The sequence below is a fragment of the Aedes aegypti genome, chromosome 3, assembly GCF_002204515.2.
Source record: "Aedes aegypti strain LVP_AGWG chromosome 3, AaegL5.0 Primary Assembly, whole genome shotgun sequence".
Lineage (NCBI taxonomy): Eukaryota > Metazoa > Arthropoda > Insecta > Diptera > Culicidae > Aedes > Aedes aegypti.
The window spans coordinates 270,585,505-270,612,032 of record NC_035109.1 but is presented as its reverse complement, the minus strand read 5'-3'; the positions used below and the strand labels follow the sequence as shown (position 1 = coordinate 270,612,032).

The window sequence follows — 26,528 nt, the reverse complement described above, 5'->3', positions numbered from 1 at the left end:
GATCCAATCATGAAAAAGAACACCAATATCATGAACATCGCTATTCCCGGCCACGCCCAACTTTACCGTAACTTAGGATAGGGGAAGGAAATTTTGATGCAGCACTTACTTAATGAGAGGCCACCGACTCAGCGACGCCTTCATAAGTACTACAGAGGTGGAGGTTAAGATGGGTATATTGTCAGGATTCGTCTGAAAAGCTGGCGATGGACCCATTGGAATTTGTTTTTAAGGTGCTGTAGGTTAATCTCTTGAATGCCGGCATTCAAAAGAGAATATTTTTGTTTTGTTACTGTGTGAATAATTATGTTTCGCATATGACTGATAGATCAACCGTCGTTTACTGCTCAAACATATATAAAAGCAGAACCGATCCCTCTACTGATACTGATATTAATTGTCTTCTGTGTTATAACTCCTCTCAAAATACAAAAATATTGGAGGGGATTTTTTGTTTGTTTCATTTGTCCCTATTAGGCTTTACACGTTTTCAAAGCCAAAGAACTCTACGACCCTAAAGTTATCGTTAAAAAGTGTAATGCATAAAATCACTTTTCCCGCCTAGTTCAAAACAAACATAAAAAAATTGTTGGTGGAAGCCCAATTCCAAAACAAAAAAAAAAAAACATTTTAAAGAACAAAATACATATTTACATCAATTGTCATATAAATTCTCCACGTTTAAACATTTTCGCAGTATTTCCCAAATTTCGTTGATTTCCGTAGTCCCATATAGTGCTCCGTATGCTCCGTATCGATTTCCGTAGATCTGACAGCGTTACAGATGGCGTGAAATCCTTCGAAAAATAATGCCAGTTCATTGACTAGAGCTGTCAGTACACAGTTTCAGATATTAACGTGGGATCCGACAGCGATCCAAACATTTATTCAAAACTGTCGGAATTTATCTGGTCAGAAGAATGTTTATGAGGGTGTGGCTTTTTGATTCAAAAGTATTTAAAACCAAAAGTTTTTGTGTTTTTTTCACATGTTTTTCTACTATAGTTTTATAGTTTCAAATCAATGCAAACTTTTAATAAATTCAATTTTGAAGAGAATAGAGGTAAATAGTTTGAAAAAACACACACAACAACAGTGTTGGATTCAAGTATTTAAATACCGTTATAAGCTGAATTTTGGATTACTGAATCCATTGATGTTTTCAAAAAAATCAATAGCACGTCTGGTTTTGCATTATCCCTATATATCGATTTCAGTCAACATGCATGCTAATTTACCAGCTTTTCAGCTGGTTTATGCGCTTAATTATTTACAAAATTCAGTTGTTTCTGCTAAAGAATACGAACCATCATAGTTCCGATAATAAAAGTTTAATAAAGTAATTTGACCCAAAATCGATAGAATCAGTCTTTTTGCAACTTTAGTGATCTGTAGCTCAGAATTGTGACGTGCTGGAATATTAAACATAATTTTCATTCAGCAACCACACATTTTCTCCAGCTTTGATCATTGAGACACGCAAAAGTGTTAATATTATTCAATTTTAAAACGGTTATAACTAAAAATGAGTAAATATTTTAACACAAGTTTATTCAGCAACATTGTTGCCAGTACGTTGAAGGTTCCCTGTGTGGTATTTATTTCAATTCAACTGTTATAGTTTTCTCTGCGTATATTGATTATTACTTTTACTCACCTTGCTCTACAAACATTTATAGAGTCTCCCCTTTATGGTAACGTAGTTCAAAGACGCCCAATAATGATTTAATTGTCAACAGGTTCAAAGAAATGTCCTACAAACTAGTTCTGAAAACAGTTTTATATCAATTGGAAGCACCAACAGTGCAGAGTTATTTAACAAAACCCCAATCGAATTTACTGATTTGGCAGCACATGCCTTGCGCTAGTTTCGGACTTCAATCAATCTTTTGCGTTCTTCACATTCCTGCAGACACGTTTTAACTTCAGGCGGCTTGTTTTTCTCCCAGCTGCTTCTTTCTTTGTTACCTTGTATTCTTACTCTAAATCCGGGCTTTCAACTCACCGTTGTTTTGATCAGTGTTACAGGTTCAATCTTGCTACACCTTCTTCTACCAACATCGTAGGTATATCTCGGAAACTAACCTTTTTTTCAAGCGTTTCTCTTTTCCGCCCACCACGTCCTCCGTTCCGCCCTCCATCGATCGACCTCGAGTAGCTTGATCGAGCGGCAGAGCCCCATTAGCAAACACAGCGCATAACGTCGTCGTCGTCCGCCGCCAGTTTGTTGTTTGTAGGCAATTATTACGCGCCAATCGATTACGTTTCGGAGGCTCGTCTCGTGCTAGAGAAAAGTTTTCAAAACAAACCGGCGTCGGGCCGGCTGATGCTGCTGCGGCGATCGACCGATCGGGTCCGAGTAGAGTGAGATAGCAATACGATCGTTTCACAGTGTGCCTTGTGGTGGTGTTTGTGTCATGCCTACCCGCAACTGGCTTAGCTCAAGCTCAACTCGATTCTGCCGGAGGTTCGTCGTTCGTGTGGTATAAAAGGCACACTTCGGATCCGAACGGTATCAGTTAATTTGAGATCGTTAAACTATACCTAGCTTGTCGGTTTTGCGTTGCATTTCATACTAGTAGAAGAGACGGCAGTTTGCGCCAGCAGTGAATGATTCAGAAGAAGAAAACAAGTTCTCAACAGTCAGTTACAAGGAGAAAATTGTGTTTCAAGTGAAAGGACAATTGTAGCCAAGTCGGAAATCGGAAGCAATCATGATTTCGGAATTGTTTAACGCAGTTAATAAAGCCCGCTTCAGTGGCATTCGGATTGTTCCGGCAAATGCGCCATCGCTGTACCAAGAATGTGTAAAAGTGTTTGTGGCCGAGGTCAATCGAACCAACAAGAATGGGAAACGGATTTCGGAGTTGCAATTTTTGCCAACGGCTGCGTTGGTGAACATCTTTGATGAAATGTGCCTCTATCCGAGCTTGCGTAACATTCTGCGCCAGGAGCTCTCTGATCCAGCTCTGTTTATGAGGATCTTCAACGGTCATGCGTCGAATCAGCACATTTTAGATCGTTGCTTGCGCGAGGCTAGTTTGAGCGGAAAACCGGTTCTGTCCGACCTCGCTACTAATTACTGTGATATGGCTCGTGGCGACCCACTGGAGCCGGGATCGCCGGCCTTCATGAGTCGTATTCTGGCCACCTTGAAACTTGGTACCTATCTAAACGAAGCTGGTTGGTCCAGTTCTAGTGTCGATGTGTTAGTCATAGCTAAAGACATGATCTCGTTGATAAAGGACAACCGTTTCCACAAGCAACTGGAACTGGAATCCATTCAAAAGTTGTTGCATTCGGAAATAAGCTGCGCTCACCCGAATGCAAGACAAACAAGTGAAGCCCTGCAGGAGTTGATCTCCGACAGTACTGACGCTGACGAACTAGTCAAATCTTATATAGAAATTTCCTATTTCCACTACTCGGTCGAGGAGTACGATTTATGCCACGACTGGAACCTGAAAGTGATGAGCCTAATCACAGATTCTACTCCGATTGGAGACGTTATCGCTGTTCTCCAGCTAGAAGCTTTGTTCTGCTTTGCTAAGGAACGCTACGACCTTGGAAGTATGCTAATCTCGCAAGCTATTCATCGCGCACGTTCCAAGTATGGCAACGTGCATCCGCGCTACGCTGATGTGATACTCACCTATGGCGAATGCCTGCTGCTTATGAATGCCGTATCCGACGCCATCTCTACATTCATGGAGTTGCTCGATATCACCACGAAACTGTATGGACAGCACACTCCTACTGTTCCGATTGTGCAAGGCTACCTGGCGTACGGATTCTATCTGCGTTCGCATACCACCGGACGTTTCGATATGGCACAGGACCAAATTGACAAAGCCATCGCCCAGGCGAAACAGCTTATTCCGTCGAATCAACGTGTACTTGAAGACTTGAACTCCATCCGTGATATGGTGATCAAGGGACATGACGGCGTTCGTGCAGCTATGAAGGAAAACCAGGTGATCAAGGCCAACAACTATCAGATTTTTTCGTTCCCCGAAATCCGAGACAAGTGCGTTGAACTGCATGCATCATTCGATTGTGAATGCTAGATATATATTTGTTACTAGGCTAGATTAGAATAACCGAACAATACAAATCGAATTTATTTGCTTATGTTAAGCGATTTCCATACAAAAGACTTGAACCTAACTAGATTGTAAGTGATGTTTTTTGTTTTATCATGTAAATAAACTACAATGTCAATTCGTTTATACAAATCTATCCCCCAATGTTTTTCATATTCGTATCAAAGAACGACCCGGAACCATAGAATTTCTCCTTTTCAGCTTGAGCATCGTTGTCGATCATTGCGGGAAGGTCGTAAATCTCCATTTCCAGAGAACAATCTGCTTCTCGTTAAAATCGTGCTCATCGTCGACAGCACTGAGGCGGATACACGTAAATGAGCCGGCAACAAAAGTGTAGAGTTGCAAGTTGTTTTGCACGTCTGGCCCTGAAGCAGAATGTAGATATAGGAACGATTGTTAAAGGCGCAGTAGTTGTTCGATTTCTCCCCGTCTCGCTCACTCCCTCGTGTTGGATGTTTACTGTTTACCGATTTATGGCCACATACACGATCAGCTTGTTGTTAGCGGCGGCGGCGGCGGCGGTGATTACTGTAGGCAATTATCTTTTTTTTATTTGATTTGTGTCCAGATTGAAAAGTGGAACCTTCTTCGTATTTTTTCCTGAGCTCAACCCAGTTCGGAGGAGACCAGGAGAACCGGAACGGTCTGTTGAAGCTGTGGAATGGTAGGAGGTTTATGTAATTTGTTTACTTTTGCAGCAACTCAGTTAGAACAATTTTACGGTTAACTGATCCGCTGAAGCGTGACTAGGATGGCAACAGTTCTAAATTCGAGTTATTTTTGTGAGTTGCTTTAGAATTGAACGTATGAGAATCCTAGCTGGATTCCCACGCGCATAAATATTCAATGCATCATTGCAATGCATTGTTTGAATCTCATTAGTTCAATTTGTATGCGTCTGGCTATTACTTACTTTCATTTATTGTGAAATTGAGAGATGAATGCTGTTCAGAATGTTTGCGCGAACAGTTGAAGCATGCTATCAACAAATATATTTATTGCCAACCTTTGAAGTACTGGGTGTGGAATAAATATTTTCAAAATGCTTCAACACAGACTTAGAAGCGTTTATCAATATTGATGGAGTTTTAACAGTAAATCAATACTAAATAACATTATTTTGGTCACAGTAGGGTTATTCGTTAATTGTTGAACGGCTAAAATACCCGCTAATTGTTCAACACGCCATAAAAAAAAATACTTAGAATGTTCAATAAAAGGCGAGTTTCGTAGCCGTTCTACAATTGGCAAATTACACTACTGTGAATCGGGAGCAAATTGTCCACTATTTGAAAATTTTGTGTTATGTTATTCTTAGAAATTTAGAGATTGTCAACATGAATAAACCAATACAGTACTTCGTTGGTTTTTGTCAGTCTTCGTAATTACATAAAAAAGTTATAAACATAAACATGAAAATGATAAACACATATTGTAATAAACAAAAATTACCTTATCCACTAAGGTTGGGTCCCGCGAACCTGAAATAGAAAAAAAATCAAATTAGTGAACAGAAGGGCGTCAATCCGTGTCATTTATTTTGAAAATAAGGACATGATACGAGAAAATGATGTTTAATCAACGAAACCAAAGTGTTGCGACAGGTGATGAATTTTCGGACAATCCAAAGAGCGAACTCGTATTTTGGGTTGTGGAGTTGCTTTTAGCTGCAAAATTTATTAATTTCATTAGTTTTAAGCATAAACATAGTTCATAAGTTCAATTTTGCATGAATAGGAAATTTTACAATTTAGTTCATAGTTTGCATGATTTAGATATATGTAGAATAACAAATTTAATGTTTAGCTTACATTTTTAGTCTCTTTTTTGTGTGAATCCTGTCCAACAATCTGTAAATTATTTCACTGTTATTCACTGACCGTCTCAAACTGTGTTTCTCGTGTGTGTCTAGTAGGCTATCTGTTTCTTACTGTTTTGTGTTTTTCGAACGATCGGCTGCGAAGTCATCGGTGGAGTTTTTTCTTCGTTTCTCACAGTTGGCAGCAGGTACACGGTGAGAAATTATTCGGACGATAGGGCGCCGTCCTGAACATTCCCCGACCCGTATTGCTCCGTGTCCTCTCGAGCATTACCACCAACATCTAGGACGGCTAGTTTTGCCACCGGTCGCCGTAGTACACCAGTTGCTGTCTGTACGTTTGCACTGCGACATCTGCCATCTCGTCCAGGGAACACGCGTAGAACTTGTCCCCTTATCCATCCGTTGCGGACTCTATCGTCCACGATGACCACCAGGTCACCAGCAGAGACCGGTCTGGTGTCTACGAACCATTTGGTTCGTCTGGTGATGGTGGGCAGATACTCCTTCACCCAGCGCGTCCAGAATTGGTCCAGCAAGCGCTGGCACAGGAACCAGCTGGTGTGTAGAGCCTGTCTATCGTCCACAAGTTGGGTTGAAGGCTGGTTCACCCCGCTAGTACTCAGCATGAGGAAACAGTTCGGAGTAAGTGCCGGGTGCTCCGAAGTCTGGAGCGTTATGTAGGTCAACGGCCTCGAATTCACCATCGAATTCACCATCGACTCAGCTTCCACCAGCAACGTGACCAAGACTTCCTCGCTAGGTTTGCGCTCGACCGATAGCGAAGCCAATGCACACTTCACCGACCGAACCATGTGCTCCCAAGACCCCCCCATATGTGGTGCAGCTGGAGGATTGAAGCGCCATTGAGTGACCGTATTAGTGAATGTCGATGCCAGCTCTTGGTTGATTGCTCTTACTTGCTTACTTAATTCGCCGCTGACTCCAACAAAGTTTGTCCCCCGATCACTGTAGATCTCCGAAGGTGCCCCCCTCCGTGCTATGAATCGTCGTAATGCCATCTTGCAGCACTCCGTCGACAAACTGGTGACGACTTCGAGATGGATCGCCCTGATTGTCAGACAGGTAAAGAGTGCGATCCATCGCTTCACTTCACGACGACCTTGGACGACCAACAGCGGGCCGAAGTAATCCACTCCAACGAAGCTGAACGGCCTGATGCGGGGAGTGACTCTTGCCTCCGGTAGTGGTGCCATTCTAGCCTTGTAGATCTTGCACCACATGCAAGATTTGCCGATCTTCCGAAATGCTGCTCTCATCTCCGACAAGTGGTATTTCTGCCGCATTTCATTCACTGCTGTTTCTCCGTTGGAATGTTTGTACCGTCGATGGTACGAGTCAATGATGAGCTGAGTAACGTAGTGGTCCTTCGGTAGCACAGTGGGGTACTTGAAGTCGAAGGTAGCATCAGAGAACCCATCGATCCGTCCTTCCATTCGAACTACGCCTTGGTTGTCCAAAAAAGGAGACAGTTTATACAGTTTGCTTGAACTTTCGAGGCGCTGCTGTTGATCCACTGGTAGAGACTGGTTGTTCTGCATCGTCATCACCTCATCTCCAAAAACTTCAAACTGTGCCAGCTTGATGATCGTCTGCTCCGCTCGCTGAAGTTCTTCTCGAGTAAGGATGGCAGTTACATCGGATTCTTCTTTATTCCGCTTCCGCTTCAGCTGGTCAATGAATCGGTGAACATAGGCGACTGATCGTAGACAACGCTCCCACTTAGAAAAGCGGCAGAACTGTACCACTTGTTCTTTCCGGACTTCACGATGTACGTGGATTGGTCTCAGTTCCTCCGTAGTTGAGGTAGATTGCGCCTCCTCTTTTGGCCAAAGGTTCTGAGGCTCGTATAGGAAGTCTGGTCCACAGAACCAGCGATGACTGTTGCTGATCTGGAGTCGTTCTTTCCACTTAGTGGCGTCATCTGCCACGTTTAGGTGCGAGGGAACGTAGTGCCATTCGTCAACCTTCGAAGTGTCCAAGATCTCCGATACGCGGTACGCTACAAACTGTCGATATCTTCGATGGTCCGAGCGTAGCCAAGAAAGGACAGTGGAGGAATCACCCCAGAAGAAGCGTTGTTTCATTCGCAGTGTGTGGTTTTCCGCCACGGACTTCGCCAATCTGGCTCCTAGTAACGCAGCCTGGAGCTCAAGACGGGGAATCGATAGTAATTTCAGTGGGGCAACTTTGGTCTTTGAAGCTACCAGAGCGCAGCGAACTTGGGACTGGTCAACGATCCTGAAGAAGGCGGTTGCCACGTACGCCTCTTCGCTCGCATCTACAAAAATATGTAGCTGCAAAGATTCGTAGCTTTCCGGAATGTACCCTGGGAAGTAGCACCGTGGTATGCGAACTGTGTCGAGCTGCCCCAGTAGTTCTGTCCACCGACGCCACAGTTTGAGTAGATCTTCGTCGATTTTATCGTCCCACCCGATGTTTGCTCGCCACGATTTTTGAACGAGGATTTTTCCGTGAACCACGATAAGCGACACCAGACCTAGTGGATCAAAAATACTCATGACCACTTGGAGGAGCTGGCGTTTTGTTGGGACAACATCTCCGTGAAGCAGGGGTATTATTTGTTCGCGGAAAAACCCACGGAATCCAAACTCGTCTGATTCTGGAAACCAGCTCATCCCGAGTACACGTTCCGAAACTGTAGCTGCATGCGTTTTGAAGTTCTTCGCAGATCCTTCAGCTGAATCCCCGACCCGTAAAAGCACCTCTCTGGAGTTGGACATCCAGTTCCGAATGTGGAATCCGGCCTTAGCATGGACCGTTCTCACTTGCAGCGCCATGTCTGCTGCTTCATCAACGGTATCCCGACTATCCAAATAGTCGTCCACATAGTGATTATGGACGATTGCTGCGGCGGCCTCGGGAAATTCGGACTCAAACTCCTTGGCATTTTTATTTTTGATGAACTGCGCAGCAGAGGGTGAACAAGTTACACCAAAAGTGGCCACGTCCATCACGTAGATGTCAGGTGCTTTTGAAGGGTCACTTCTAAACAGGAACCGTTGTGCCTGTCGATCCTCGGGTCTGATCTGGAACTGGTGAAACATCTCCCTTATATCGCCACAGATCGCCACCTGGCGTTGACGGTATTTGGAGAGCACCGACGGGAGGGAGGACAACAGATCTGGTCCCGGAAGCAAGGCGGAATTAAGGGATTGGCCTTGGACGGTCGCTGCTGCATCCCAAACTATGCGAACTTTCCCAGGCTTTTTGGGATGAACAACTACTCCCAATGGAAGATACCACACTTTCTGGGGATCCGAGCTGACAATCTCCTCCTGTGTAATTTTGTGCGCGTACCCTTTTTCCACGTACTCGATTATCTGCTGCTTCAGGTTCTCGAACAGTTCAGGTTTGCGCCACAAACGACCCTCCAGCGATTTGAGCCGACTCTCTGCCATCGGCTTACTGTCTGGAAAGTTGATGCGATCATATCTCCAAAGCAGCCCTGTCTGGAATCGTCCGGATGGCAGCCGTGAAGTCGTTTCTTCGAGAATCTTTCTGGATCGCATTTCGTCGGAACCTTCCAGCAAAGGTGCTACAGCGACGCCAACATGCTCCATCGAGAAAAACTCCTTCACTAGGTCGTGCAACACATCATCAGGGTTTCGAGCTTCTTTGTACAGATGAAACTGACACTTCTGAGTAGAGGAACTTTCACCAGGAATGGGGCCGTATACCGTCCAACCCAGCCTTGTTTTCGCCGCTGCTGGTTGACCGACTTTGCCTTCCTGGACCTTGAGGGGAATCTTCAGGCGCGTGTTGTCCAAACCTATCAGGATTGTTGGAGTGGCGTTGCAGTATCCTCGAATGGGTAGACCACGGAGGTGCGGAAACTGTTGAGCGAGTTGATCGAACGGCAAACTTTGTTGAGGAAGAGACAGTTTTTCCACGGTGTGAGCTGCTGCAACGACGTACCGTTTCTTGGCTCCACGACCCGAGATTTCGAGTCGAATTAGCTGAGAATTGTCCTCACAACGTTCAACATCACTGGTCCATTGCAAGTAAAGCGGGTGGACTTCACCTTTCAACCCCAACTCCCTGGCGATACGGACGTCGAGCAATGTAGACGAGGACCCTTCATCCAAAAACGCAAACGTGTGGACGGATCTATCGGTACCGTACAGCGTCACTGGTACTATACGAAAGAGCGTGGATACCTTCAGAGCGGTGTGAACGTTAACAGTTTCGGTCGCTGTAGGCTGTTTTGCTGGAACTATCGACTGTGGCTTGCCTGGATGCAATAGCTTGTGGTGTCGCTCTTCACATCCTTCCATTCCGCACGATGTTGCTTTGCACGGGAACTTTCCGTGTGCTATCAGGCACCGTCTACACAGGTAATGCTCTTGAATACGCTTCCAACGTTCCTCCAGATTGCACTTTTTGAAATCGTCGCAGTCTCGCACCTTATGTCCTTGTTTTCCACAAATTGGGCACGGTTTTGGTTGGTTCTGCTTACCTCCAGGATTGCTTGGAGGATTCCGTCTACCAACGTTGTCCACCGTATTGCCAGATGCGTGGGTTTTCACATACAGCTTCTCCTTTCCCTTCACTTTTCCCGAACTAGAACGAGCTTCTTCAGTCGGTTGATAGGGAGCGACATCACTTGCACCTACCACCAGTTGCGCCATGTAATCACCAAATGTGCCGAGGTCAACCGCTGGACACTTTTGTTTGAAAAGCGCCCAATCCAGTTTGATGTTCGCTGGTAATTTTCTGACTAGCTCCTGCAGCAATGCCGGATTGGAGAAGTGAGCCTGTTGTCCAGCTGCGCGCAGATGACCGCAGAGGTTTTGGCAGGCTAGCCCGAACGATATCAGAGACTCCAACTTGTCCGGTTTTGGGGCTGGAGTAGAACGTACCTTCTGCAGTAGAGAGTTGATGACCAGATCGGGACGCCCGTACAGCGTCTGAAGTGTTGAGAGGATCATAGGAACCGATGATGGCTCCAGAAGTAAACTTCTCACTGCTTCCAGGGCGTTTCCTTTGAGGCTCCGTTGCAGACGCATCAAGTTCTCTCCATGGGAAAACCCACATAATTGAGTGGTGTTCTGGAAACAACTCAGGAACAGCGGCCATTCAACGGGATCGCCCGAAAAGAAAGGAAGCTCCTTGGGAACGATGTGCCTAGCAGCGAGCTGTTGATTTGTCGGAGAACTTATCCATGGTTGATGGACTGGCGCAGGTGCAGAGGTAGAGTCGAAAGGAAGAAACGCTTGTGGAAACACGTTGGGCACCACTGGATCACTGTTGGCAGCAACCGACGACGCTATAGGCACCGTATTGCTTTGAACTGTTTGCACTCCAGTAGACAATGGCAAATTGGACGATGAAACGGGCGGAAAGTCAGCAAATCGCACGGAGGGGGCAGTCGCGGGGCGGACATGAGGAGTGCTTCTATGTGCTGGATTGAAGGTAAACGCATTGTTTTGGCTGATTCGGGGGGGTTTGCATGGTTCGGTCAAGGGGAAGGGAGTGTGAGAAATAAATGACGACAATTTTGGTACCGTAATTCGGGGTGTAGTTGATCAGTGGGGAGAAGTTGATCATTCATGTACCCACATGTATAAACTGTCAAGAGAGCTATGATTCGATTTCAATTAGCACAATTTCTGTGACGTCGTATTACCTGATGGCTGCTCTTGATGTTCCTAAGTTCGGTTTGACATTCAAGATAATTATACCATGGAAAAACAGATTTTTTATGAAATGTTTGATGAACTGTTGAAGGGTTTTTCTCCAATCAATCGACTATTGACAAGGCTATATAAAGACTCCATTTAAATAAACTGTTTCTTACATTGCAGATATGTTCTGTTAATCCAGTTTTGAATTTGCATTGTGGATAAACAATCATTTTCTGAGTAAAAAATGTATTTTTTGTGCGCTAGTTACTAATTTCAAAGAAAATTGCATACCTTTAGGCGTTTAATGTGGTGCGTTCCGTATTTTCCAACATTAAAATTAAAAATTGACCGATATATCATTGAGTTGTAAGATTTTTGAGACTTGATCCAGATTCAGTGACCCCAAATTTAGTGAATGGCATACTTCTTTACTTTAGGAAACTTATCGCAATAATTGATCAACTTCATCCCGGAATTAAAAACTTCACTTTTTGATTTAAAATAAATGTTTTTGTTAATAAGTGAACATTTCGTCGAAATTTCGTTTGTATAATTCGATAGATATCCAACCAGTACATGTTTTAAAAATATTTGGATAATAATACATGCTGTCTACCCGGAGTTACAGAACAGAATCGCTCGAAAGTGATCAACTTCACCCCATTTTACGGTACGTCAAATGTCACATTGCTTTGTAATGGTCTAATTTGTATCGGATTAATATTAGAGCACGTTTGACTCACCAAAGTAATCGTCGCCGTCGACTCCTGTCCAGTTGGTGCTGATTCGAGGCCGGATGTCTGCTGGTACCGGGTTGTGATGGGCTGCAACACCGCTTGGACTTGTCCGGCACCACTGGCCGACACTGGGCTTGTGGCCGGCGTTTCATGCTGCTGTGTGGGAATCCCGTGGATGACATTATGCTGGGCTCCACGTAGTACCGGATCACTGACCAGTTGCGGACGACTTACAGGATGCTGGCTTGAATTGGGTGGACGTAACTGTACTCCACAGAACTTTCGCTGGATCTCCTCCAAGTCCACGGCGATTCGTCGCTTTGGAATGGGCATCGGTTCCTCAGGGAATTCCCAAGTCAAACTCCAATCCAACGGGTTTTGCGTTTGATTTTCTGGTGGAGCGTGGGCGACTTGATGCTCACCCATCGTGCCCGAGAACTGACACTGAGACGCATCTTGGCTGAGTGGCTGGCTCGGATTTAGCCCAAAAGAGAGCTGCGCATGCTGCCCTGACTTAGGAGTTGAAACTGCAGCGACTGTCGTTGGTACTGTCGGGATCGGCTTGTAGATCGTGCCTGTCCGAGACGATACACCGGCGGGGATTTCACTTTGCCCGATGCCGGACTCTACGTTGTCGGTGGGCTTGTCCAGAAGCCAATGCTGAACCTTCTCGATGCTGGACACCGATCGACGACTGCTTGCTGTACTTTGCTCTAGCAGCTCAGCCTGCATGAGCTCATATTTCTTCGCGAGATATTCCCTTTCACGTCTCACTTTTTCTTCGGCAGCCTTTTCCTGCAAGCACTTTTCTTCTTCGAGCCGTTGTAAATCGAGCAACAGCTTGGCTCGAGTAGAAGAGCTTGTCGACCGCCTTGTAGTCGAAGGGGGAGGCGGAGGGTCTCGCCGATAACAACGCGCACACACAACACGATCGCCACCGATAGATCGACCGATCATTGCACACGCGGGATGAATGGGACGTAGGCACTCACTACACTGAGCCATCTTCTCTTCACCGACGATCGCTTCGCCGCACGTACAATTGTACCTGGCCGCCGCCATCGCACTTTGTGGCTCCTCGTGGCGTTGTTGAAAACGGTCGCGGTTAAAAATCTAAAAGATTTGTTGCGACAGGTGATGAATTTTCGGACAATCCAAAGAGCGAACTCGTATTTTGGGTTGTGGAGTTGCTTTTAGCTGCAAAATTTATTAATTTCATTAGTTTTAAGCATAAACATAGTTCATAAGTTCAATTTTGCATGAATAGGAAATTTTACAATTTAGTTCATAGTTTATAGTTGATTTAGATATATGTAGAATAACAAATTTAATGTTTAGCTTACATTTTTAGTCTCTTTTTTGTGTGAATCCTGTCCAACAATCTGTAAATTATTTCACTGTTATTCACTGACCGTCTCAAACTGTGTTTCTCGTGTGTGTCTAGTAGGCTATCTGTTTCTTACTGTTTTGTGTTTTTCGAACGATCGGCTGCGAAGTCATCGGTGGAGTTTTTTCTTCGTTTCTCACAGTTGGCAGCAGGTACACGGTGAGAAATTATTCGGACGATAGGGCGCCGTCCTGAACACAAAGATTCTACTGAAAATGGGCAGACTCTCTCTGGAACCACCTTACGGTATTTCTTTGGGAAGGGATCAATGTATATTGATCTACAACACTAGAAGCAAGCTACTTCTCCTAACCGACCTAAACCTTTGGTAGGCCTTGAAGTTTAATGTAAAGGGTTTATAGTACGACAGGTTTATACAATTATGTTTATTTATTTATTTATTTATTTACCAATATTTATCCATTTGACTTTAAGGTCTTAATGAATGAACTAAAACAAAGAAACTACAAAATGGACAAGCGAGTAATCTTGTTTTTAAAACACACAGTTGTTTCAGCGAACTCAAAGAGATCTTCAACCATAGTGAATGAGCGAATCATCGACGACACTGGTTCATTATATCCAAACGTAGTTCGGTGAAATCTGCCTTGTAGCAATGATCGCTGCCGGAGAGGTCGTTGAGCAGCCCGAATATCTAACTTGGAAAGCAGTCGTGGACAATCAATTTCATTGTTCAGAAGTTTAGCTACAAACATCGCCTGTTGAGTTTTACGCCTTTTCTCAAGGGTGTCCATGTTGAGTAGCCTGCACCGAGCAGGATATGTAGGAAGATTCAGTGGATCACGCCAGGGTAGATGACGCAGGGCCATCCAAATGAACCTTCGTTGGACACGTTCGATCCTCAATGTCCAGGAAACATCATTTGGCGTCCAAACAATGGAAGCAGTTTCGAGAATTGGCCGTAACAGCGCGCAGTATAATGATTTCAAACAGTACGGGTCTGTGAAATCTTTGGCTATTTTTTATATGAAGCGCAGCTGTCGATTTGCCTTGGCTATTATTGACGCATAGTGATTGTTGAAGGTCAATTTCGAGTCCAACGACACTCCTAAATCAATCACTTCATCAACCCTACGAAGTCTGGATCCATTCATCCTATAGTCGAACAAAAGTGGTCGTTTCGAGCGGTGGAATGTCATTACAGAGCACTTCGGAATGCTGACAATTAACTTGTTCAGTTGGCACCAGTCAATAAACTTGTCTATCAGATTTTGCAGACGATGGCAGTCTTCCACTGATCGAATCACCAGATAAATTTTTATGTCGTCAGCATGGATGATTTTGCAGTCCACACCTAATGTCGAAGCGACGTCGTTGAAAAACAGTGCAAACAATAGGGGACCCAAATTGCTTCCTTGGGGTTCACCCGACGTATTACAGAATGGGGTCGAAACGCAGGAATCGATTTTAACACGTAGCTGCCTTCCGATCAAATAACCATGTTCAACCATGCTTTGATTTTTGAAGGGGCTTTCTTTAGCCGAGTGGTTAAAATCCGTGGATACTAAGTAAAGCCATGCTGAAGGTGTCTGGGTTCCAATTCTGGTCGGTCTGGGATTTTTGTGTAATGGAAATTTTTTTTGAGGACGTAATGCCAAGAAGAAGAAGAAGATGTTTTGATGTCAACTACGTTTGGGTGTCTAAAACGTGCAATTTAGAAGTAAAAGAAACACTTCAAACAGCACTTATTTTTTAAATTTCTTTATTAGTATAATTCCAAACATAACATTCATTTATTATATCTAGGTGTTCTGTGTTATTAGACAACACTATCATCCTAATTTGGTAAAACAAATTTAAGATTTTATTAACATTTTGTTAACAACATATTACATTTCATTTGCCGTAGCAGTTCAGTTTTTTTTACAGGTGAGTTGATTTCACCTGCTTATAAGAGAAAAAAAAAAACGTTTTTAATATACTTAACCTAACTTAACCTAATCATATAACGCATTAATCGTGGCAATAGAAGATTGTAACGATTTTTGCCTGAAATTAATTATGATTATATTTGACATTTGTTCCAATGTTTCAACATTGGATATTCTATGTAACTCATTGGTACTATACCAGGGAGTAAGCCTCAGAATCATTTTCAAAATTTTATTTTGAATTCTCTGCAGAGCTTTCTTCCTAGTATTACAACAGCTAGTCCATATTGGTACAGCATACAACATGGCTGGCCTGAAAATTTGTTTGAATATCAAAAGCTTGTTCTTAAGACAAAGTTTTGATTTTCTATTAATAAGTGGATAGAGACATTTTACATATTTGTTACATTTGGCTTGAATGCCCTCAATGTGATTTTTGAAAGTTAAATTCTTATCTAGCATGAGCCCTAGATACTTAACTTTATCTGACCAATTTATTGGAACCCCTCTCATCGTGACAACATGTCTACTTGAAGGTTTCAAATAAAGAGCTTTTGGTTTATGTGGGAATATTACTAGTTGAGTTTTGGGAGCATTAGGAGAAATCTTCCATTTCTGCAAGTATGAAGAAAATATATCCAAACTTTTTTGCAATCGACTACAGATGACACGCAGACTTCGTCCTTTGGCGGAGAGGCCTGTGTCATCCGCAAACAAGGATTTTTGACATCCCTGAGCAGGGATTGAATCCCGAGAAAATTGAGAGAATCTCTCACGTATCGCTCTCTGTAACTATCATAACATGCTGCACATTATGAGAGACTGTTTATCGTATACTGCTACAACTTTGATCAGATTGGGGGGATAGTAGTGCATGATAAAACCCCTCTAAACATGCTCCAGGCCTGGGGGACACTATTGCTATTGGAAGTTCTTGGATTGTTTATCGTGCCAGTAAAGAAAAACACCTATCCCCAACGGTTAACAAGCGAGAAAAATGGATTTTATCACCGCTCTCACTTTGGGGCTCTCGCTCGCTGCTTCCATTTATCAGACTTGTTACACCTTGCGATACAATGACGATCGTGGACCGCAACAGATCGGATGTTTTTCTTTGCTTGCTTTGATCGTGCTTCATACTTAAATGAGAGCGAATTCTGCAATGCCTGTTCCTGAACTGTTTATTGGCAAAAATTGAATTTTCGTTGATGTGGGCCATCCTGTTCAAAATGACCTTTTCAAAAAGTTTACTGATGGAGGAAAGCAAACTGATTGGACGATATCTAGAAGCTTTTGCAGGAATTTTGTCTGGTTTTAAAATTGGTACAACCTTAGCATTTTTCCATTTGTCAGGAAAATATGCTAATTGAAAACATTTGATGAATATATCAACTAAAAATGATAAGCTACTTTCTGGAAGTTTCTTGATGAGGATGTAGAAAATTCCGTCATCGCCAGGAGCTTTCATGTTTTTGATTTTTTTAATAATAACTCTCACTTCTTCTAAATCTTTACAGGTATTTTTGAAAACGTTCTCTTGATTGAGAATATTTTCGAAGTCCTGAGTAACTTGATTTTCAATTGGACTAGTAAGTCCTAAATTAAAATTGTGCACGCTTTCAAACTGCATAGCAAGTTTTTGAGCTTTTTCGCAATTAGTTGGTACTAGTTTGTAATAATTTGTGTTCCTCTCTCAATGCCGGTATTGGCTTCTGAGGTTTTTTCAAGATTTTAGATAATTTCCAAAAAGGCTTAGAGCCAGGGTCCAATTGAGAAATCTTATTTTCGATATTTTTGTTTCTGAATTGTGCAAAACGTTTTTTAATTTCTTTCTTAAATTTGATCCATATTTGTGTGCTATCCATAACTGTGGGGTGACTGTACTATAATTGAACAATAACATCTGATCAACCGCCCTTATGTATGCAACGTATATGCAAGCATTATTGTGTGCGTATGTTCACAGTGGCGCGTTTTACTCCGCAAAATATAAAAATGCAGATTAGTACGCATTTACTGAAAATTGATGCATTAACTCCAGGAAAGTGAAAATGGATATCGGATTTTACTATATGATAGAAGACAAGTTTGTCTATCAGATCATGATTTAAAAAGAGCTTATAATAAAGTATTTCGTACCTAAAATTGCTTCCTTCCTTAGCTGGCGCTTTATGCTACCAGTTCTCATATCAATCCATTTAATTGCAAAGTTGAATTTTTGATATCATCAATATACGCCTAAATGTAGGCAGGTTCTCCTGAATCAAGCCCGTTGTTCGATAATAAACGGTTTGGGCTTATTCACAAATTTCATAACGCTAAAGGGGGTGGGTGGGTGTCCTCATGATGTTACGGTTCATACAAAATTTGTAGAATATACAAAAAGCGTTACGAGGGGGTGGATGGGTTCAATAATGGAAATTTTTGGCATTATGAAATAAATGAATGAACCCTTAAGTGATTAAAAAACTATGCTTGTAATGCTGTATGATTTCAGAAATTAGATTAGTAGTTCACACTTAACGTCAGTAGCGTAGATAAGGGGGTGCGGTCCGCATCGGGCCCCGGGTTCTCAGGGGCCCCGAAATCATGATGAAAACTTCTCAGGGATCATTCAAAAATGACGTCCATCATTTGGGGGAGGGAGGGGGTCTACGAAAGTGTGGCAGTGCGTGTATTAGGTATTGGAAAAAGCGTGACAGAGCAGGGGGGTTCTAGAAATCCCGAAAAACGATGGACGTCATATTTGAATCATCCCTCATAGCATTGGAAATGGCACAACTAGGGTTGTCATGTCTATTACGGCTTAAACCAGCCCACGGTGTTTTGAAAAAATCTGAAGGTCGTAGACACAAAAGTCAATTTTGACAAATTGAGATGTGAAATTGTGAAAAAAAAAGAATCGTTCTGGTGGGCTTCGATCCCACGACTCCCAATACACTAAACTGGGCGCGTTATCCATCTACGCCAAAGAACGGGCAACGATTCTTCAGCGCAATCGGCCAACCTAAAACCAAAGTCCGTCACGACGATAAATGAGTTTTTGACAAACTCAAACATATCGAGGCAGTAAAATTAGGTTTGAAGGGGCCCTGAATTGGTAATAAGTAGCGGCCCTTATATCATCTGGTATATGGAAAAAGCATATGTACCGTAATCCGGGGTATCATTGATCAACGGGGTAACATTGATCGGAATGATTCATGTCGTAAAAAGTTCGCATCATCATTTATTGATGGAACATGTCCAAATTATGAATGGTGCTTCTCTTTCCTATAATCATGAGCTAATGAAAGTGAAGATTTTTTACCTTATGCGTAAATTTGTCAACTTTTCGAAACAATGATTTCAATGGGTAAGGATGACACTACTGAAGATTCATGTCTCACATAAGTTCTGCAAACGATATGAACAAGAAAAATGCAATTCTTATTAAAAATGGCATCGCTGAAAACGATTCCGTTATCAAAACTTTCATAAGTATGCTCAATTCGGCAACATTAACGAATTACTGTAAAGAATATAGAATTCCCTTAGGAAATTGCCTACCTTTAGGTATATTCCGTGGTTCGCGGTGTTTTTAATTTTAAAATAACTCAAAAAGTAAATGACTTGTAAGCGTTTGGCCTTCATATTCGGCTTCGGGGGTCATGATTTAAGTAAATAACGATATTTTCAATATTACCGAACGTTGTTTACATAGGTGATCAATGTTACCCCATTTCAGCTGAATCAAAAAAATCACTTAAAACATTTGTTTAAACATGCTTAAATCTTTCAGAAAAGAAAAAGCAGTATATAGTTACAAGCTATGGGTGGCAGTACTTGTTTTATAAATATAAAATCTGCATTATTTGCATTTTCAAACAAAATATTTAAGAAATATTCAAAACAATGATCAATGTTACCCCGGATTACGGTATTGTTTATTTCAACACTATTGAACGGTATTTTTGACCTAAACAAAGTGGTTTTGGATTCAATAATACATTGTTCTGTTAATCATCGAATATCAGGGAGCCCTCTATTACTTGACCCTGAGGAAGTCAGGCACTGGCTTGGAAATATTTTGTTATGAGTACAATGTACACAATATTTTATATATTCTTGAAAAGTACCAAAGCATATCACTTGCACCCTATCCGATCTCTGGCCAAAGGGTTCGACGGGCAAACATACACGCGCGGAGCACACCCCAGGTAACAATTTGAAGATGTTCAAACGCTTTTATAACAAATTCTATTCAGCCTTTGTTTGAACAAAAGCTGTTCATAGCCTGCATACTCTGTTATTCAGCTGTTAAACATCTGATTCTGGCGATTTTATTCAGCCTCAAGCTTAATTGAAGCTTTATGGAAGGCTGAATAAAGGTCTATCATGCGCTTATTCAACCCCCTTTCAATAACGATAATTCTATTTGTAGAACAGATGGCAGCCTTCGAAAGCTCAACAATCGCTTATTCATCCATTATTCAACAGTAAACCAAAAAATGTTAAAATATTTACAGGTTCATAGTTTTGGATTTTATTAACGCAACTTACAATTTCGAACAAATAGGGGAGATGTGTGCTGGAATTTCAAGATGAAGATTAGTGAATATTAACAATTGAGAATTGAACTGGGATCCACTGATTTATAACCACTTACCTTGACATCTGCTCCACATGAGACTGTGAGCATTATGAAAAGCAAGGGAATAACTTATTGACTGGTCTGAATAAGGGTTATGTTAAAGGTTGCATTGATGATGGAGAAGGGATATCAGTGCTATGCAAAAACACTTAAGTTAGTGTTTTGTGTGTTGTGATTTTTGTTTTAAAATTGAATTCTCGATAATTTTCAATTCTCTCTTCTTGGCATTAACGTCCTCACTGGGACAGAGCCTGCTTCTCAGCTTAGTGTTCTTATGAGCACTTGCACAGTTATTAACTGAGAGCTTTCTTTGTCAAAGTTGCCATTTTCGCATTCGTATATCGTGTGGCAGGTACGATGATACTCTATGCCCGAAGAAGTCAAGGAAATTTCCATTACGAAAAGATCCTGGACCGACCGGGAATCGAACCCAGACACCTTCAGCATGACTTTGCTTTGTAGCCACGGACTCTAACCACTCGGCTAAGGAAGGCCCCTTATAATTTTCAATTACTGCTGTTTAATTGTTGTCAACGAAAGTTGGTAATGATTACGATTCCGTACAATTAAATAAAAATGTGACGAAGAAATCTTTGTGAGCGAGTGTATTGTTCTATCTTGTTGTTACTCAAGCTCATGGATGCCGAATTCATGTGTTTTTCTTTTTCGACAAACGCTAGGCCCGTGTGTGTTTCGGGCATGTCTGCTCCGGGATGTGAAAATTTGTTGCTCGGTGAGTTCCATGAAAAAGCTTTTTTATAACTAATTTAGTGTTTTACCCAAACGTTGGTATGGATATTTTTGTCAACCTACAGCTGGACAATTCTTCGACAATAGCTGTCGATTTGATTAAAGCTTTTAATAACCTTTAATCAATATCATTCAGGATGGCTGAACAAAAGTTAAAATTGTAGATGGAAAATAGTTTCTTCATCTTGATGTTCAACTTTGAGTATACTGCTGAATAAGAGTGTTAAATAAACTTTTCTTCAAATTATTGTTCATCTGTTACGGTGTTCAGCCTTGTACACCATTAATCAGCCATTGTTCAGCAAGTACTTTTGATGTTCAGCTTTCATTGTTACTTGGGAATGCTGTTGTCGCGAAACAGCGTAGATAGCTTCAGGATCGGCGAAAACATAGCTTTTTAGCTTCTGAGTTGTTCAAGGTAATAATAGTATACAAAAACAACCGCCGCACTGGACAGCATGCAGTGGACATCATTTGCACTATCGATGGTGATGCCTGATCTATCTGAAGTCTCTTTTTCCTTTATTTCGCATTGCAATGAATCTTGATGTAAATACTTGAGGCTCCAAAGAATACTACGCGATCTCTCCATTGGTGCATAGATTTACTTATTCAGGAATTTTTCTAGAAATTCATTCGGAGCCTTCTTCAGGTATACGCACAAAGACATCTCCAGCGATCGCCTCAAAATTCTTATGGAGATTCCTCTTGAAATTCTCATATTGTCATCATGAATTTGTCTTGAAATTTCTTAAATGATTTCTTGTCAAAAAAGGAACATTATTAACACATTGATAAAAGAGAAAATTCAAAGTCATCCACAACCATCCTCTAAGTCTGGGCCGTCAAATGACTATAAGCATTAGCATTAAGCAATTGGCACAAATTCGTAGGTGGCACAGTCCTAAACCGTTGTATGAGGGTTGCCTCCTCCCCGTCCGTTACCAAAGTCAAAGATTTGGGACTAACTCTTGACTCTTAGACAAGATTGACGCATCCTCCAACAGTTGAGAGCTGTGCTGGCCACGTCCTTACGAATGCTGAGGAATGGGAAGGAAGGGTTAATTGAACACCTACTTAAGAAAGATGCACAGAACTCTACTACGTCTCATAGGTGTTACGGGATATTGCGGAATGTTAAAGGGATGAGAAAGATTATTGGATACGTTTGGTAGACGTTCTGGTACCTATGAATAATATTTAGGCATTGGTTCATATTGAATAAACTCACCGAATTCTGCATTTGAAACCTCTCTGCAATACAACGTTCAATCGACGGTCCATATAAAGTTTTCTACACTCAGAATGGTGTAAACGATTCTGATGGCTTGAGCCGCCTTAGAAAACCACTGTACAGCAAAACGCGTGAATGGAAAACTGAATGCGAAAAAAAAAAACAAAACCGCATGCTTGGGCTTCCGAATTGCACTGCTTCTGGGCCGTTAAATGACTATTGAGTATAAAATCGGTCAAGTTTTCAGCTCAAACGAATGTTAGGGTCTCAAGATTTGTGCTCTTGAAAATTTGAGGTTTGGCTTCAACGCATCTTCACCTTAAAATGCCTCAGTTCCAACACAAGAGTTTCTCCAGTGTACTCGGTCACTTTGTTGGCCATAATGGTTATTTATCCATTGCTTAACTCGAAGTATATCTATTGAAATTACAAGGAAATTACAAGGGAATTACAGTAGCTATGTGCTTCGTGGCCTTGTGGTAAGCGGCGCGAGTCGTTTAGGCGTATTGCGCCACAAAGCATGAGTTCGATTCTCGCTCCAGTCTTTGGAAACTTTCCGTCAATCGTTCACTAGGCTAATAGGTGTTCCGTGTTGAAAAGCAGAGAAGCTGAGAAGCGCTCTCTGTCCCATTTGGTACGTAATACCAACAATAAAAAATGTGCTACTCAAATAAAATTGAACATCCTCATTCGTAACAGTAGTATCGATGCTAATAGGGCGGGGTGACATAAAGTGGTGAAGTGGTAATCCAATTTGGCTATTTAGCTTTTCGTACTTCGAGCGAAAAATGGCACCCGCACAATCGTTTGCGTATTTTCAGTGTGACAACAAAAACCTCTCGATCCCAAATTCTTTTTTCGCTACGCTTTCGGGTGGATGTTGTCAATGGCCAATGAAAAATTATTTCATTCGCACACAATTGAACCGATTAAGCCGAACATGAAATTGTTGTGTTCGACACAATAGCTTCATGTCCCTTCCCGCAATTGGAATAATAATTTGCTCATCGCACCGCATACGGTTTCGTATTTTTTTATATTTTGATGTTTCCGGTCGGTCGATTTCCGATAGGAGTCAAAGTGGCAACGCCAGGGTGATTGGTTAAGCCTCTATCATTATCCCATTAACCCATGAATTGGACTTTTTTTCTGTGGAATGTAGACGAGGTGTCAACAGGCATTAAAATCAAATTCTCCTTAATGTAAGCCCCTTATGATCAACACTACTTCACTGGAGTCCTCTACTCGTAAAAAGGAGTTGAATTCTGAGAAAAGAAGGGAGGATATCAACATTTTTTTTATATTATATTCACAGAATATTTCTGAGAGATGAGTGTTCTGGCTCAAACTTACGTTCCAAACAATTTAAAAAATGTTATATGATGAAAAGTTTATTTTTTTTTCTACGATTCACTCAATCAAAATAAAATATTTCTGGAATGGAGAAACACGAAATATGTTTGGAAGGGGCCTATTTTACATTTTTTATTTGAAAATTTTATATAAATATGAGTATATCTCGAAATTGATGCAACCAAGAAAAAATTTACTTAAGTACTTTTCGATTGCAATTTTTCTGTACTTTCAAATGATCACATAAAAAAATATTGTTTTCCTCTATTTCGATGTTTTTTTTCAAAATCTGTAATATTTAAAAAAAATCATAACTTTTTTGTTCCATAAATGTTTCAAATTGTGCAATAAATCACATAAGTTGTCCCCTAAAACATATCCAAAAATAAAAAAAAAAAATCGAAACTGCGTTTCTGGAGAAAATCGATTTTAAAATTTTGTCTTTGAAATAAAAAATAATCTGTAACTTTTTTTACCGTGCATATTTTTCTCCATATAGTCCTAAGCAATACCTACAACTTTGTAGACGATCTCAAATCGATCGGACAAACCGTTTTCGAGTTACAGTTTTTTAAAGATTTGCTATGCATTTTCCGATACGCCCTTCTCAAAAATAAGGTGAGGTTCAAAATGGCGGTCTGAAGGTGCAAAATAGCATTTTTGATCATAAAGAATCTGTATGCAAATTTTCAGGCGATTCAATTTGCAATCAACTAGCTTTCCGACTTTGTTCGGGTAGTGTATAGTTAATGTAATAAAGAATTTAATACTCGGCTACGCAACTTTTTGATTCAACGTTGTTAGAGCGTCCAAAATTTGGAATCGCTGTCTGTGTGTTTCCATTTCAGCGTGCAACACTTCCAATCATGCGGAAAACAGAATTCCTACTCGAACAGTGTGATTTTCCCGGTTCGGATCACTACATACTGTCCAGCCAGACCGATTAAAGTCACTGTGTTATGTGGGAAAATGCCATGCTAGGGCAAACGCTCCCTTAGTGGAGGTAGCTCCAATAGTGGAGGTAGTGTGTTTTGGCATGTTTCGCGCTAATTAATGATTATGTGATATTTTTGTATTATGTACGATGCGAAAATGATACAAGTAATCGAATAATATTCATGAAATTTAACCGTGAAACTATTTAAAACAATTATTTTGCTTAATTTTTTTGCTCCTTTGCACCTATAGTGGTGCATCAGTACCCATAGTGGAGGGTCCCATAAGAAATCAATGGTTTGCGCCACTAAAGGAACCATCCTTAAAATATACCTCCACTAAAGGAACAGTGTTCCTATTATTGGTGCAAGGCTTTTTGCAGGGAAATTTCAAATGAATCGTGATTTTTATACATTTGAATGATAGAAGGATTTGAGATCTATCGAATGATACATTAAAATCATATATTTCATGATCTTAACACCGTGTTTTAGCAGTTTTCCCTTAGGTGCACCACTAATGGTACACTTGCCCTATATCTGCATACGGCCTACGATGGCCAATTGACCAAATAGAGCCAATTGTTATTCAATTGCGAACGGTGTGCCCGGTTCTGATCTCGCGCTGCCTGGCCTGGTGGTTCGCTTTCGAGCCACTTCCGTCCGATGGAAATGGCAACAACTATTGTATAATTGACGAAGCCTTCGAAAGAAGCCCGCTTGCCGTTTAGCCACTGTGCGAACGAGGCACCAACAAAACCGATGGCCATTGTAAGTGGTTTGACTGGGGGTTGATTGATTGTGCGCTAAATATTAGTTCTAATTTGCATACAGCTTAATCATATTATCGCATGGCTTGGGTACCTACGTAGTTGGGGTTTCTCGTTGATTCATTGCTGTTGCAAATTCTCGTTGAAATGCGATCCGTTGTAATCAGTCGCATAATGAATGTTGGACCAGCATTGATGGAGATTAGCTGCTTTACGAGGTGGTCGGTGCCACATTCAATTCAATTGGGTGGCTCATTTGGTTGAAGCTAGTTAAATAAGATTATGCTATTGAAGGATTAGTGGAATGTTCGAAGGATTTCATCCCATTTGATGATAACCATTTTTTTAATTTAATTATGTGGCGGAGGATAAATTCGATATATATAGATACTGTGCTTCAACTTGCCCAAGGCAGAAATTGTACGTTGCTACTAACGAAGCTTATGGTAGGTAGTCATGTACTGCTTTTTCGATGAAAAAAACCTAACAAGTTTTTAAACTCATGAAACATAAACTCATAGGTATTTAGGTATATTGCCTCTGAACAGACCGTACCGTTTTGAGTTTGATGAGTTTTTATTTAATTATTAAAGTGAATTGGCCCCAGGAATTTCGTCGCATCCGGAAAGCATTCTGCACACCACATCTCAAACTCGGCCAAATGAGGGAGATTGAAAAACTACGTCTATCTAGCTTGGAAAATATTAGCCTCTGACTTTCACATATTAACGCGGCATTTTTCATGCATTCTATACATAAAACACTACATTCTCATTCCCCATGTTCTGTATTATGAACGTAATTATTGAACAAGCTCCTCTCAGGATACATGCCCGTCCATATCCTGCGGGAAGGCAAACATACAGACAAACACTGGGAGCAGGGCTGTATATAGGAATGGTTATGAATCTAAGTCGACTTTTTCAGTGACGACAGGATGTGTCCATTAGTGTGGGCCCCGACGCAGCAGTCAATCATTCCGACGCCGCCACACACAGACGAATGGTTTGGGAATTCATTTAGCGTAGTTTTCCGCAAAAAATAAAACCGAAAGTTAAGAGTACATTGGTGATGACACCGTGGTTAAATCACTGCATATGCAGATATGGTGCTGTCTAGTGTGACAGATGTCGACGTGCTTTTGGTTTAGGGTTATTGTGAAGGATGGAGAAAATATAATAATGTGAACAATATGCTTTGCAGCTGCCTACACACATCAATAAATAAATCGTAAAATAACATC

The 26,528-nt window shown here is 41.5% G+C and overlaps 2 protein-coding genes across 2 annotated transcripts in view; one reads left to right on the top strand and one right to left on the bottom strand.

Annotated features, from left to right (window-relative positions):
- The window catches only part of LOC5577230 (Ig-like and fibronectin type-III domain-containing protein 1), a 643,389-nt gene that overhangs the window by 227,096 nt on the left and 389,765 nt on the right, over positions 1-26,528 (bottom strand). Inside the window, exon 5 of the mRNA XM_021851413.1 lies at positions 5,559-5,587. The gene's annotated coding sequence lies outside the window, so the exon portion shown is untranslated. The remainder of the gene's footprint in view (positions 1-5,558; positions 5,588-26,528) is intronic.
- LOC5577231 lies at positions 2,505-4,239 on the top strand. The gene has a single exon (XM_001656286.2). The coding sequence runs from the start codon at positions 2,715-2,717 to the stop codon at positions 4,065-4,067; it is 1,353 nt and encodes a 450-aa protein (XP_001656336.2). The 5' UTR covers positions 2,505-2,714; the 3' UTR covers positions 4,068-4,239.